The following is a 12,654-nucleotide window of genomic DNA, read 5'->3' as shown; positions in this document are numbered from 1 at the left end:
TCCTCCTCCTCCTCCTCCTCCGGCAGGCGGGATCCGAGATGGCGATATCCGGCAAGGCAGTGAGCCTGTACTACGAGGAGAAGCTGCAGGAGATATTCCCGGGACAGATCTTCCCTGAAAGACCGGAATCCGAGGAATCCCCGGACACGAAGGAAAAGGTGGAGGATGACACAGACGAATCCGAGGAGGACTTCATACAGCCTAGACGCAAACGCTTAAAAACAGATGAGAAATTGGTTCACATCAAGTGATAACCAACCTCAAAAGAAATGAAAAAAAGAAGTGGAAAAAAAAACTGTCTTCCTCATGTCCTACATTTCTCCGTTGTTTGAGGCAGCAAACAAAAAGGACAAGATTCGCTGTATAAACTGCTTGGTTTATCTCATCCTTGCCTTTGAAAGAATTACTATCAACTACATCAGACGTCTGCCTTTATCAGAACTCTCGAAGACAGAAACATAGAAGAGCTGCATTTCCTCCTTATTTCATGGACACTCAAGAACTTGCTTGTACAGAGTTTGAAGTAGGACTTGTTTTTGCAGTAGCTGCTTGGTCATTTCTTTTCTATCATCTATTTTCATTTGTAGATTTGTTGTGACCGTTGCTTTATAAAACATTAAAAGCCCTTGTTCCCAGTTCTTAATGTATTATATATATACTTTGACATGAAACCTACCAAGTATTTGTATGACTTTGTGGAAGCGTTATGTAAATAAGAGAATATAGCCCACTGAAGGTATTCCTACAGTATAGATGTTTGGGTTCGTCATCAATAAAACCTGTTCAAGATTTAGTTTGTCATTTTCTTGTGTACTTGCACGCAAAAAAAATGCTTTTCCTCCCAGCCCACAGCAGTGTGACAGAAAAGGGTAAAAAAAATATATAAAGATGTCCTTACAATACAAATAAAAACATAAATATAGAACAAACAGCAGCTCAGGGCATTTAAGTGCATTAAGAGATAAAGTGAATGTTTCAGTTTGATGTTCTTAACTGGTGTTGAGCCTGACTGCTTTTGGGTAAACTATGCAACATTTTTGGATTTAGCACAGATGCTTCTGTTCCTCTGCCCAGACGGCAGAAGGGAGAACAGACTGTTGGAAGGGTGGTGGAGATCCTTGATAATGCTGGAGGCTCTGTGAACGCAGCATTGATGGTAAATATCTAGCAGAAAGGTGAGGAGGGCCACCAATAATCTTACTAGCTCTTTTCATTATCCTGTTCAGATGCTGCTCGATCACTTTGCCGTTCCCAACCAGGAAGGAAGGCCGTAGGCTGGAATGTTTACAATGGTGCCTCCATAGAGGCGACCTTAAAAGTGTCCGGAGGGGATGGAGCAGCTGTTGGACTTTTGTTGTGATGTTAATGGTTGAAATTATTGTTTAATTTGCATATGCATCCACTGCATTACAAAAGAGGAGAATGGAATTTAATGCTTACATCTACATCTCTTTCCAGAAATAGTGTCCCTTGTACTTCAGCTAATCCACAGACCTAACTGTCAACTGCACAGGAGGAAAAGTACAGGTGTTGCTAAGATATGATGTTCCTTTATTGATCCCCCTTAGGAGAAATTCAAAAAATGTTTGAATTGATGCTGTTATTCAATAGCGCAGTTCATACACCAAGAGAATTGTGCTAAAAGTAAAAGTGCTTTACATAATGCATTAAATAAAGAGTAAGGTTCAGTCAGAGGCATACATTTTAACTCGGATAAGATCAGTGACTCTGCTGGGAAGGGGGGTACAATCACTGCCCCCACGTGGGTCGCTATGTATAATATGCTTCTGTCTGATATTTTACATTAGTTATTATTCATTAAGTTCAAAAATGTATCTTTTAGGTCATAGTTCATGTGTTTATACCTCTTTTGACCACTGGATTTGGTCACTATTGGTTTGGCCACCTCAACATTTTCAGCGGCCCCATCTGGACCCCCCTAATATGTAAAGTTTCTAGGGGCGCCACTGGCTGTGATGGATCTGCTGTATTCAACTGTACCAGAAAGCAATGACATTGTGAGAGTGAGCCAGCATGAACAACACCGAGACCCTGAAACTGCTCATCATTAAGACCCACTGGTGTACCATGACCACTCCAGCAGACAGCACTGTATAAACTGTAAACCTGACAAAGGTCTGACTAACACCTGTAGGTCTACAGATAATAGAAGCCAGTGTGCAGAGACAGTGCACAGTGTGTGTGTGAAACAGGAAGCTCATATCTGAACTGTCACTGTATAATAACCCTATTAGAGTATTGCCCCATCAACTTCTGCACTGCCGATGTCAGCCTTATGTGGCCCCTAACCCTTTAAGTGGTGACAGCACTTTGACCCAGTGAGTCACGGACGTCGGAACCAGTTTAGGAGAAGCACGTGAAGACAGTGCAAACGTGAACAAACTGCACGAGCTGACATCAGCTGTCTGTGGCGCTGAGTCGTCAGTCCGAGCCAACGTCAGCTGACACATTGTGGCGTCATCTGAGACATTTCGGAAGTTTCGCTCTTAAGAGTCCTCTCTTTTCCTTTTCATTCAGTCTGGAGACGGATTGAATCGCCCTTTCCCAGGTAAGATGTTTTCTCTTCATAACTGTCTTTAGGAAAAACAGGAAGAAAACATGACCTGTCGTTATTATGATGGAAGGTAATTGTGGTTGTGGTTATTGTGATAACGATAATGAGCCATCTCCTCATCTCATCATATAACAAAAGAGAACTGTCCCTGTTAGGTGACCTCTGCAGACAGCCTAACGACCTCTCTGAAGTTCACTGAGTGGGCACATTTGCATACAGGCACGCTTTATATAGGATTGTCCCTTATGGGCCTGGCTGTTATAGGTGTATTGTTTCTCACGGCTGCATACTAAAATGCAAAGCTGGTTGATGAATGCTGGAGGCCTTAGGAGTAATGACGGCTCAGGACTGATGGCTGAATCGCCATGTGCAGAGAAATAATGCAGTTTTAACAAGGCTTGGAGATATGTGTTGAGAGTATGTGAAATGCTCTTGGACAGCAGATTGGAACCGTTAAGTTCACCCAGTTCCACAGAAAAGTAACATTAACATGTAATCATACCATTAGCTTGTTCCGCAGCCTTAATCAATCTTGACCACAGACTCTGGTGTTGGCCCTGAGCTGTGTGAAGCAGAATGATTTCTCGCTCAACTTTTGAAATCCTCCAGGGAAAGTAATATAATTAAAAGTTAAGATCCATGATAAATTACAGACGTCTTGTTATATAAATATAACTTTCTGATTATCATAGGCTACATCAGATGCAAAAGAGAAAGGGTGTTTTTCTAGCCTTTAATGCTTTTTGAATTCACACTGTATTAAAATGTATGACAGATAAGTTGGAAGGATGTCTGCCACACATTACTAGCACACGGCGAGGGCAACACTTCTCATTAAATGAGTGAAATGTACATCCCTGGAGCCCGAGCCAAGTGAAACTTTTATTTTGAAGGCTCGACTGGTTTGTTTTCGCCAATCGCTAGTCACGTGCTAATTTTCCCGCAGTGACGTTCAGCCCAACGACCAATCAGCTCACGGACACAGAACAAGCTTGTTTATTGCGTGCTTCCGTGTTGCTCGTCCAGTCTCGGGGAGCTTTTTGTTCTGCTGAGGACTCTACCGACATGTCAGCGGCCACTCAGGCAAGATACATCGGCTTTCTATTCATTTCCAGTGTGATAGCTTGTAGAAGTTTTCGACATAAACGCCACAGACCCAGCTGTCTGTGAGTAGGCAGTTGTTGTGGCTGCTAGCGAGCGAGCTGAGTGGCTGAGACATACTTGAGTCTCTTCAGTGTGTGGTTTGTGTTGAGTGCATTGTGGGTGAACGGGGGATGTTTTCTAGCAGTAGATAATATGTCAGTGAAGCTACACATACTGCCACTTTGTTTAACCGCCATTGCATTGATGTAATGGCGCATCAACAGCAGAACGTGGCTCTAAACAGGCTGTTTTGATGTTGTTTTTAAGGGTTCAACAACCTTTGACCCCGTTCACTGGGAAACTGCATTATGCATATGTGGATTTGTGCTCCATATGTGATGTTTTTTTTTTTAGATTAATATGGTTGATTTGAGTGTGTGATGAAGTCCTGGAAATACCACATCTGGGCCATATGGTTGAGATATTTCTGCCACTTTCACTTTGTTTTCTCTCCTGTTTCCAGGGAGACCGCACATGTAAACATTGTTTGTAGGCTGGTTTGAAATGAGAACTGAAAATGTAGGATGTTGTGTTTCAATAAACTGTATTTACAGAGGCATTTCTCTCCATCAGAATATGATGATGGATGGAGTCCTCACTCGTGGTGCGTTTGGGTCCACCACTCAAGGAAACTTCACGTCGCTGTGCCCCAATGGGTCCGATTGGGTTTGGGAAGGACTTGGGGAATGTGCCCAGGATGCCAGGGATATGGCCAGCGTCTACCTAGGCCTCCTATCCATTCTCTGCTTCATGGTGTCTTCAATTCCGTAAGTGTTTGTGTTGATGCCTTTCAGAGAAAATGCTCTTATGTCTAAATACGGCATGTGTAATTCTGTCTGGTCTTTTTATCTGATTGCAGACAATACTGCAGCTCATGCAAAACGGGAAATATGGACAGCGCCCTCTCCATTTGGTTCCTGCTGCTGTGGCTGGGAGGTGACACCTGCAATCTTGTGGGATCCTTCCTGGCAGACCAACTTCCACTTCAGGTGAATTGTAATGATGTAGTGATTGCCTCAGTGTAGAGGTGTTTCCCATGACAGAGTCGGGCTCTGACTAACTAGAGTCAAGCTATAGATCACTGTTTTTGATCAGTTCTTTAGTTCGTAAGATGTCAAACACATTGGGAAATGCTTATTAGAAGTTGCGAAAACCATAAGTGATGTCTTAAGATGTTTTGGTAGTTCAAAGAGTAAAGTATGGACCAATGTAATGACAAAAATCAAACAAATTGTTTGTTTTGTTATCAGCTCGTTATTGTTTGTGTCAGTGACTTAGATGATTAAATGATTGACTAATTCATTACTTGACTAATCATATCAAATAATGATACAAATAGCTTTTTAAAGTGAATTCCTGTGAATTACTTTGTTTGTCAAATTTTTCATAACTTGTTGCATGTGTCTTTCTCTGTCATCCAGACATATACAGCCATTTATTACGTCATAGCTGACTTGTTGATGCTGGCCATGTACTTTTACTACAAGATAAGGAACAGAATGGCTGAAAGTAAGCGTTTTTTTTGTTGTTGTTGTTTGTTTTAATGCTCATTGTTTTCAGTGTCAAATATAAGAAGTTCTTGTTATGTGCTATAGTGAGTTTCAGTGCCTTACTTGCATCTTAGTGCCACACTGAGTAACCAAGACATAGGCCTTTAACATGTGTAGTTGGAATGAATCATCTCAAACATGTATTTTATCTCCAACTGTAAAACCGTAGCTATAGTTTTAATTGATTCGGCACTGCGTATTTATCAAGTATCAAGTGCTGGTGAACAGGGATCCAACACTTGTGCAGACAGAGGAAGAGGGTAATCCCTGTATTCTCAAATAATGTCGTCACATGCCTCATATAGTGCTGTGGTGTTTGTCCGCTTACGGTTGACCTTTGACACGGTAACCCTTGTCTGGAGGAATGTGCTGAGATGTCTCTCCCAGGACTGATGATGAACCTGGGTGTGTGTCTCTTCTGCAGGCAGGATGGTTTTGCGTTTGGTGGGTGTAGCCTGCGTCCTGGGCTTAACCACGCACCTCGCCCACCTCCCCGGGCTAGGCACCCACGAGGACATTATTTCTCCTGGGTTCAAAAGTCGCACTTTGCTCTCAACTTCTGACGTTGGCTCTATCAAGGTGAGTCCTATTCATTTGTTTAATTAGTGACCTGAAGGAAGTGAACTAGTCATGTCTGGCTTTTTTTCCTGGTGTAACGTTGTGTCTGCCCCTCTGTCGCTTCAGGTTTTTACTCCGAAAGAGATTATTGGTTTCTCTATCGGCTCAGTGTCGTCAGTGCTCTACCTCTGTTCCAGACTCCCCCAGATGTACACTAATGTAAGTATGACAGCGTGTCTTCTGCTACAAATGCGCAGAAATCTTTAGTACTATTGGCTGCAGCACAGTAGGTGATATATTGCACTTGACATATCATTACACTAATGTCTGTGAAACTTCACCCAAAACAACAAATTCTAAACAATAAAATTCAGATACTTATATTGTAATGGAAAACAGAGTCCTAAAGAGACCTAAGAGACCAAATGAGGAGACAAAATATCAAACAATACATGATATATTGCAAAAATTTTTTGAAAAATCTAATAGTATAAAGAACACACCTTCATATGCATAAAATACAACGTAGTAGTACAACGAGTAGTACAACGTTTTCTTTTTCATGCAACCACAATTATAACATCCAACAATATAGCCCTCAGTTCCCGTTTACAACACTGCCTAGAGTGTTTTTGAGAATTACAAATAAAATAAAAATACCACAAAACCAAATATCATTTGTATGATGATACATTTTATATCGGAAGATTCTGACTAATACACAGTCCTACCAATGAGTAACATGCAAAATGTGTAACAAGTACAAAATGTACATACTTAAAATGAAAGGTATGGTTGACGATAAATCAGATGCCGCGTGTGAACTAATAATAATGTTGAAAAATGTTTGTCAAAGTGAAAGAGTAATGTAATTGAAAACTGAGCAGGTGAAAATGCAAGTGAATATAATGCAGTGACAGCATGGCCGACTGCGTCTGCAGTCACATCACTGCACAGCTTACTGCACAGCTTACTGCACATCTTGTGGTCCTTTTTTAAAAAAAAAAAAAAAAGGTTTTCATTCTTCTCACTTCCCCTCGTTTCTCTCCACAGTTCAAGAGGAAGTCGACAGAGGGGGTGTCTTACTTCCTGTTCGCACTGGTCATCCTGGGAAACACCACATACGGACTGAGTGTCCTACTGAAGAACCCTGACAGGGGCCAGGGCGAGAAAAGCTACCTGATCCATCACTTGCCCTGGCTCATCGGCAGCCTCGGCACCCTCTTCTTAGACCTCATTGTATCCTTTCAAGAAAAGAAAACATGGCCGCTGCGGCCGGGGCCTCTGGGTTCTCCTTTATCCCACGTACATGCTACATTTTAGGCAGTGCTGAGCTTGTAAAGAGGATGCCTCATAAGATGGGTTTAGGTCTTATGACTGCGTGTGTGGAAACACAATATGTGGTATCAAAGGTCTAAATTGGCTTCTCTCCAGCTAAGAAACAGGAGCGTATAAGCTGCACTAGCAACGGCTGCAGGCCACGCGTCTCAGTGGTGGACTGAAGTATCAAGTTGCTTGTTGCTTTGTTTTCAGAGAACATACAGATAAGGCAGAAGCATGTGACCTGATGATGACTGGGCAGTTTTTTAAGGACCTGCTTTCAAAAGGCTTTTAGTGAACATATGAAATAATTAGTACATTTCTTTAAAATATTCCTATCGCACATTTTCAGCTCATAACCAATCTCTGCTGTCACAGTCATCTGCAGGTTATTCAAATCTGAATATCAAACAGCCCTAGCACATGGCACAGCACTATGGTTAGATCAACCTGTTGTGCTATCGGCCCCCCCACCTGCTACCACTAGTTCCTACCTGTGTTTCTGTGCCTCCTGGTTCTCCTTGTTTGAATTTCCTTGAATTGTTCATTTAGGGGAATACGATTATTTGCTTTCTTCCCAAGAGTTATACGAGAGGATCAATACAAATCTGTTCAGTATGTTTACTGAAGCTACAGCCAGGAGATAGTTAGTTAGCATGAACTAAGCTAAGCTAACTGTGGCAACCAGCACAGAAGTCATAGTGCCTGGCCAAAAAGTGAATGTCTCCTGGCTGTAGCTTTGTATCTAATGGACAGACATGAGAGTGGTAGTTGTAGATTTTCAGCAAGAAAGGGAAATGGCAATGCTGTACTAGAATAATACTACCAGGGCCCAGGTTGTTTTAATTTAGGTAATTTGACTAAATGCAACCTTTTTTTAGGAATAATATGCACCATGTGATCACAACACAAACTAATATAAAACTGTTCAAACTAGATTTTGATACAGGACCCCATCACCAAGACAGGGCTAAGATTATTCAATAATGTAAGAGAGGCCTTAGTTGCTATTGTACTATAGTGCAGTAAAATAGATTAGTAAAATTCAATTGTGAATTGTCACTGTGAATCTGAGACTTTGGGGAGTCCAGGGAATCTGAGGCCTCAGGGCCCACTTAGCTCAGTTGGTAATCCAACCTTGTTCAGCAGACATAAAGGACTCTTTATTTGCTATTCAGTAAAATACACTTTTCACCCACCATAAATTAGGAAGTCTGCAAATGTTTCATAAAATTTTCATGGTTGTGTGTTTTTCTAGGCGAAATCCTCTGACAGTAACATTCATAAACATTTACCGTTATTATTGTTTTTTTTGATTTCCTTAACGCTGTGGTTCAGATCTCCCTCCAGTTCTTAATTTACCGCAAAGCTCCGGCGGAGGTGGACGGAAGCCGCGAAGAGACAACGCCTCTGATCAGGAGCTAAACCACCAAACCAGTACGAGTGTACTAGTGGGACAGGAGCTGACACTCTCTTCCAGTGAACCCTCAGAAAAATCACATTTGCCAACAAAATCAAGATGGAGAAATTGTACATTTAAAATTACATTTATAGTTTTATTTATTGTGCTTTTTGTAATGTTTTTTTTTTTTTATCTGCAATAGTACTGTGACGGATTACGTTCACTCGGGTTCAGCTGCAGCGATGTGATTCACACTGCTCTTAATGTTTGAGTTCTAAACGGAGGATTTCAGGTGTCGGACACGGACGGATACTCCTCCTGTCTAGGTGTTTAGGACACAAGCTCAATGTGATGTCAGACCTTACATAGATGTCAGCAACCTGCTGGCGGGCGGTGACCAGACCACACAGAGGTTTCTCTAAAATGATTCCCGTTGTTTTTTAGTTGCCAAACACTTTGACAGTTCTGACACTATCCACTGCATGAAACCCCGTCTGATCTTGTTTACAGTGTTTCACAATTTGCTCCTTGAGTCATTAGTTTTTTGGGCTTCAGTGACGTGATTGGAAAAGAAGAAATGTTTTGTATAACAAGTGTAAATTGTAATTAGTCAATTTTTAATTGTTTACAGAAAAGTACTGTAATCCCGAAAACTTTTTTGAGCATGTATGTTTTTTTTTTTGTGAATCTTAGATATCTTTTTTCAATTGTAGTCATATGGTTTTGTTTTTATTACCAAATACAGACACTTGACTTGACACACAGATTTTCACTACCACGTTTAATTTACACATTTTCATTTTTCCATTCTCACTGTTTTGCACAACAAAAAATAGTTTTGTACTTTGAGAAATGTTAAATACGGTGGGTGCTATAAAGATTAAACAAATGAATAACACATTTCCTGTGTTCCTTTGCTTCTGGTAAAGTGTCATTGCGTCATTTAGGATTGTCCCAGGCCCCTTTTTAATGCTGCTACACCCTTATTTTAGAAGAAAATCTCTGGGAGCTCCACCTCCCATACAGTTTACTCTCTTCAACTCCCACTTTTTTCAGCCCAGCAGAGGTCAAGGCCTGCTCTTGGCCTTGATGTTGACCTTTGACCTTTTGCCCTCGCTGACCTTAACCCCCTGCAACTGTGTTTGACCTGCTCCTGGGAGGCCTTGACAGCCGTGTTGTTTTTCTTCATTAGCAGATTCGCACTGGCCTCTCAGTTGCACCCTCCTCCCTCATAGCACCCACGCACACACACTTTCCCCTCACTATTAAACACAATGCAATCACACACACACTCAAAACAGTAAGGGCCCACCCACAGAGGGAGCGAGGTCAGTACAGAAAATGCTGAGGGTTCAGTAAGTGTTGGGGGTGGGGGGGGTGGTTGTGAAACAGTGGCAGAGAAATTGTTAAGCGGATTGGGGAGTTAGCTGGAAGAGCCGGTGATAGGGAGCATCCATCCATCATGAGGGATGAACAAGAAGCTGTTTATAAACACTCTATACTGGGAATTTCTTAATGAGATGATTCCAGTTCCTACAAGTACGGCATGGAGGGGGTCCTTTGTGACTGAGGTTGCCAGTTCAAATCCCCAGTTCAACCAAAAAGGCCTGTGCTGGGCAATTGTATGCAAAATTGGTTATTATTATCAATAATTCATTACCTTCAAATGCGATGGCTCCCCAGTTTCACATTTCCCAATTATTCCCCACAAAATCTCTGAATGATATCTTCTCGCTCTGTCCTGCGAGAGAACATTTACAGGAAAAGAAGATCTTTGGTCAGGTTCCTGCAGCTCAAACACACATCAAGAGCGACTGTCTCATTTGAAATGTTGTGTTTACTCTGTGCATGTGGTTGTGCGTGTATTTGTGTGTGTGAGGATGGAGGCTGGGCTGGAACCAACATTAGAAAAAGTGAGGCAGTTGGACAAAGCGAGGGGACGTCAGGCTCGGCGCAGCAGGAAGGCTCCCACCATCAGCGGTGAGTCCACAACCTCTGCTCCAAACTAACACAACTGCAACTTTTACAGAATTGTTCGTAAGCCGACCCAGTGTTGTTTTGTGATCTTTGACTTCAACACGTCTGCATGTACTGTCCTGTTATCTACAGGGGTTAAAAGAAGGGATATTTAGCGTTACATTCTGCTGAGTGGATTCTCTTTAAGATTCAAAAACAAAAACACTGTATTGCCATTTCATCATAGCTGACAGGAATTTGTTCTGGTGAGCTCAGATAAAACAAGAAACCCAAAGACATAACATGATCAAGGTGTCCAAGAAGAAGAAGACATTTTAAAAGATTGTTAGCCAGGTCAGAAGAATCTGGTAAAAAATGTTGTGCTCCTTTCTCTTTTGCAAGTAGTGTACATTTTTAGCAAGAAATGGTCGCCCATAGCCTAAGGTTTTTCAATGCAATCAGGGGTATAGTAAGGAGTAAACCCCAATAAATGAGGGAAAACAGCTTACCTCTACAACCCTGAATGCAATCATTTCACATCAGCAGATAAAAGTTACAGTTATGAATATGATGGCCAGTTTTTACATGTTGCATAAAGCAGGGTGGGTTACACAGTAAGTACAGTGTTGGCAAGGAATTCAAAGTATTTGAATATGTCCATGATACAAAACCTCTATCTCAAAATAGACAGAACGTAGAACAAAGTTTCAAAGTCCAATCTCACAAAACCTTTATAGATCCGAGGACATTGTTTCAAACAAATATTCTAAGTAGACATAACTAACAGTTGACGATTTACATTCCTTCTCATGATAGCCAAATACCACCCAGGCCCTCATTGCATACGCTCAAACATAAGCTATGGACTTTACTCACGAATACTGAGGCCACTTTTATGTGAGCGTCAGTTTCCTGCGAGGATCAGTAAACAGTGCAGGCCATTATCGAGCTGCAGCTACCAGCCAGCAGCTCTCTGATAAAGAGAGGAGCTGGCCGCATGGAAGAAGATGTCCTGAACAGGATTTATGATGTGCTGAATCTATCTCCAGGCGTGTACTGTGAGTGATTCGGGACTAATGAGTTTAGGGCTTTTCACATGCCATCAGTTTGGTCTTTGGTCTGAATCATAGAGGAAAAGTTGACTTAGTCACCTTTTTCTGCCAGACTTTGTCCTGTGTCTCTGGTGTTCAGCTCATCTCATTCCTTCTTTGTGCACACATTTTCAGGAATCTTAGTGCGAAGAAAAGCTAATTAATTGCGTATAGGCTCTAGAGTTCAATTGACACAGCCATGCTTGATGTGAACGTGCCTGGAAAGTCTTTCCCTCTTCCCCCTTCCTCTCCTTCGTCTTTCGTGACACTCATCTCCCACGGGGTGAGCCCTCATGGTCAGGCCTGTGTCCAAAAATGTGTCCAACAGTGTGACACCTCCAGAAGATCCATGGAGACATTTGCACGCTCTCAAATATTGTCCCCATCGCTTAGTGTCACTCTCAGCCTTGCTGCCTGCTCTCTACTCTCTTTCCATTACTCAGAGGTCAAAGACAGTTGGAGAAATGGCTGATGGCTTGTTTTGCTGCATATGTTGGGACGGAACAACAGAAATAACAACAGACCACCTCCTCTTTAGCATTGGATTAATGCAATTCCAGAAACTACCACCATTTTATCATATAGAGGCATTTTTAGACTACACTTTACGCAGATGATACTATTCTATTGTTCCAGCATATGGGCATTAAAACATTACACTACATAAATTTACTTAATCAGGAAATTTCTAGAAAGACATTGTGTCAACGCATTGAAGTACTGAAGTATTCTGGTAATATCAAGAAAGGATATGAAATTATGCCTGCGTGAAGAAAATCAAACAAGTTGGTTTGAATTAGAATATAATTAGAATTAGTTGTTTTGTTTTGTCTTTTGCCGTGCTGGTGGTGTAAACTTAAGTGACCCCCTGATGTTGCTCTAGCAGCATCATGAAGTGGATGGTTGGTGATTAAAGGTCCAGTGTTTAACATTTGTGAGGATGTATTGGCAGAAATTAAATATAATATCCTTAGGTATGTTTTCATTAGTTTATAATCAGCTAAAAATAAGAATAATTGTGTTTTTGTCACAACCTTAGAATTAACCATTTTTATCTAC

The 12,654-nt window shown here is 41.5% G+C and overlaps 2 protein-coding genes across 6 annotated transcripts in view; both read left to right on the top strand.

The window, feature by feature from the left end:
* Positions 1 to 789, top strand: part of trim33 (tripartite motif containing 33) — a 28,096-nt gene extending 27,307 nt beyond the window's left edge. For all 4 annotated transcript variants that reach the window (XM_035656362.1, XM_035656360.1, XM_035656359.1 and 1 more), the window contains one exon: positions 27 to 789. In XM_035656362.1, coding sequence (XP_035512255.1) covers positions 27 to 251 — 225 coding nt within the window. In that variant the 3' untranslated portion in view covers positions 252 to 789. The remainder of the gene's footprint in view (positions 1 to 26) is intronic.
* A 1,680-nt stretch (positions 790 to 2,469) lies between these two features.
* slc66a1 (solute carrier family 66 member 1) lies at positions 2,470 to 9,441 on the top strand. 2 transcript variants are annotated; one of them, XM_035657572.1, is made up of 8 exons: positions 2,470 to 2,569; positions 4,292 to 4,485; positions 4,578 to 4,707; positions 5,140 to 5,227; positions 5,693 to 5,847; positions 5,953 to 6,045; positions 6,880 to 7,065; positions 8,485 to 9,441. In XM_035657572.1, the coding sequence occupies exons 2-8, from the start codon at positions 4,295 to 4,297 to the stop codon at positions 8,569 to 8,571; spliced, it is 930 nt and encodes a 309-aa protein (XP_035513465.1). In that variant the 5' UTR covers positions 2,470 to 2,569; positions 4,292 to 4,294; the 3' UTR covers positions 8,572 to 9,441. The 2 variants fall into 2 exon arrangements, with proteins under 2 accessions (XP_035513465.1, XP_035513464.1); XM_035657571.1 differs by lacking the exon at positions 2,470 to 2,569 and adding an exon at positions 3,556 to 3,658.
* The last annotated feature ends 3,213 nt before the right edge of the window (positions 9,442 to 12,654 follow it).

Source organism: Morone saxatilis, unplaced genomic scaffold, assembly GCF_004916995.1.
Source record: "Morone saxatilis isolate NCDOM2014 unplaced genomic scaffold, NCSU_SB_2.0 Contig15, whole genome shotgun sequence".
NCBI classification, from domain to species: Eukaryota; Metazoa; Chordata; class Actinopteri; family Moronidae; genus Morone; species Morone saxatilis.
The sequence above is the reverse complement of the archived record's forward strand: the minus strand, read 5'-3'. Positions and strand labels throughout refer to the sequence as shown.

Excerpts from the sequence above, each read along its gene's own strand:
- slc66a1 (XM_035657571.1), top strand. Across the intron at positions 5,228-5,692 it reads AAGGAACAGAATGGCTGAAA|GCAGGATGGTTTTGCGTTTG; the intron begins GTAAGCGTTTTT and ends TCTCTTCTGCAG. Across the intron at positions 5,848-5,952 it reads CTGACGTTGGCTCTATCAAG|GTTTTTACTCCGAAAGAGAT; the intron begins GTGAGTCCTATT and ends CTGTCGCTTCAG.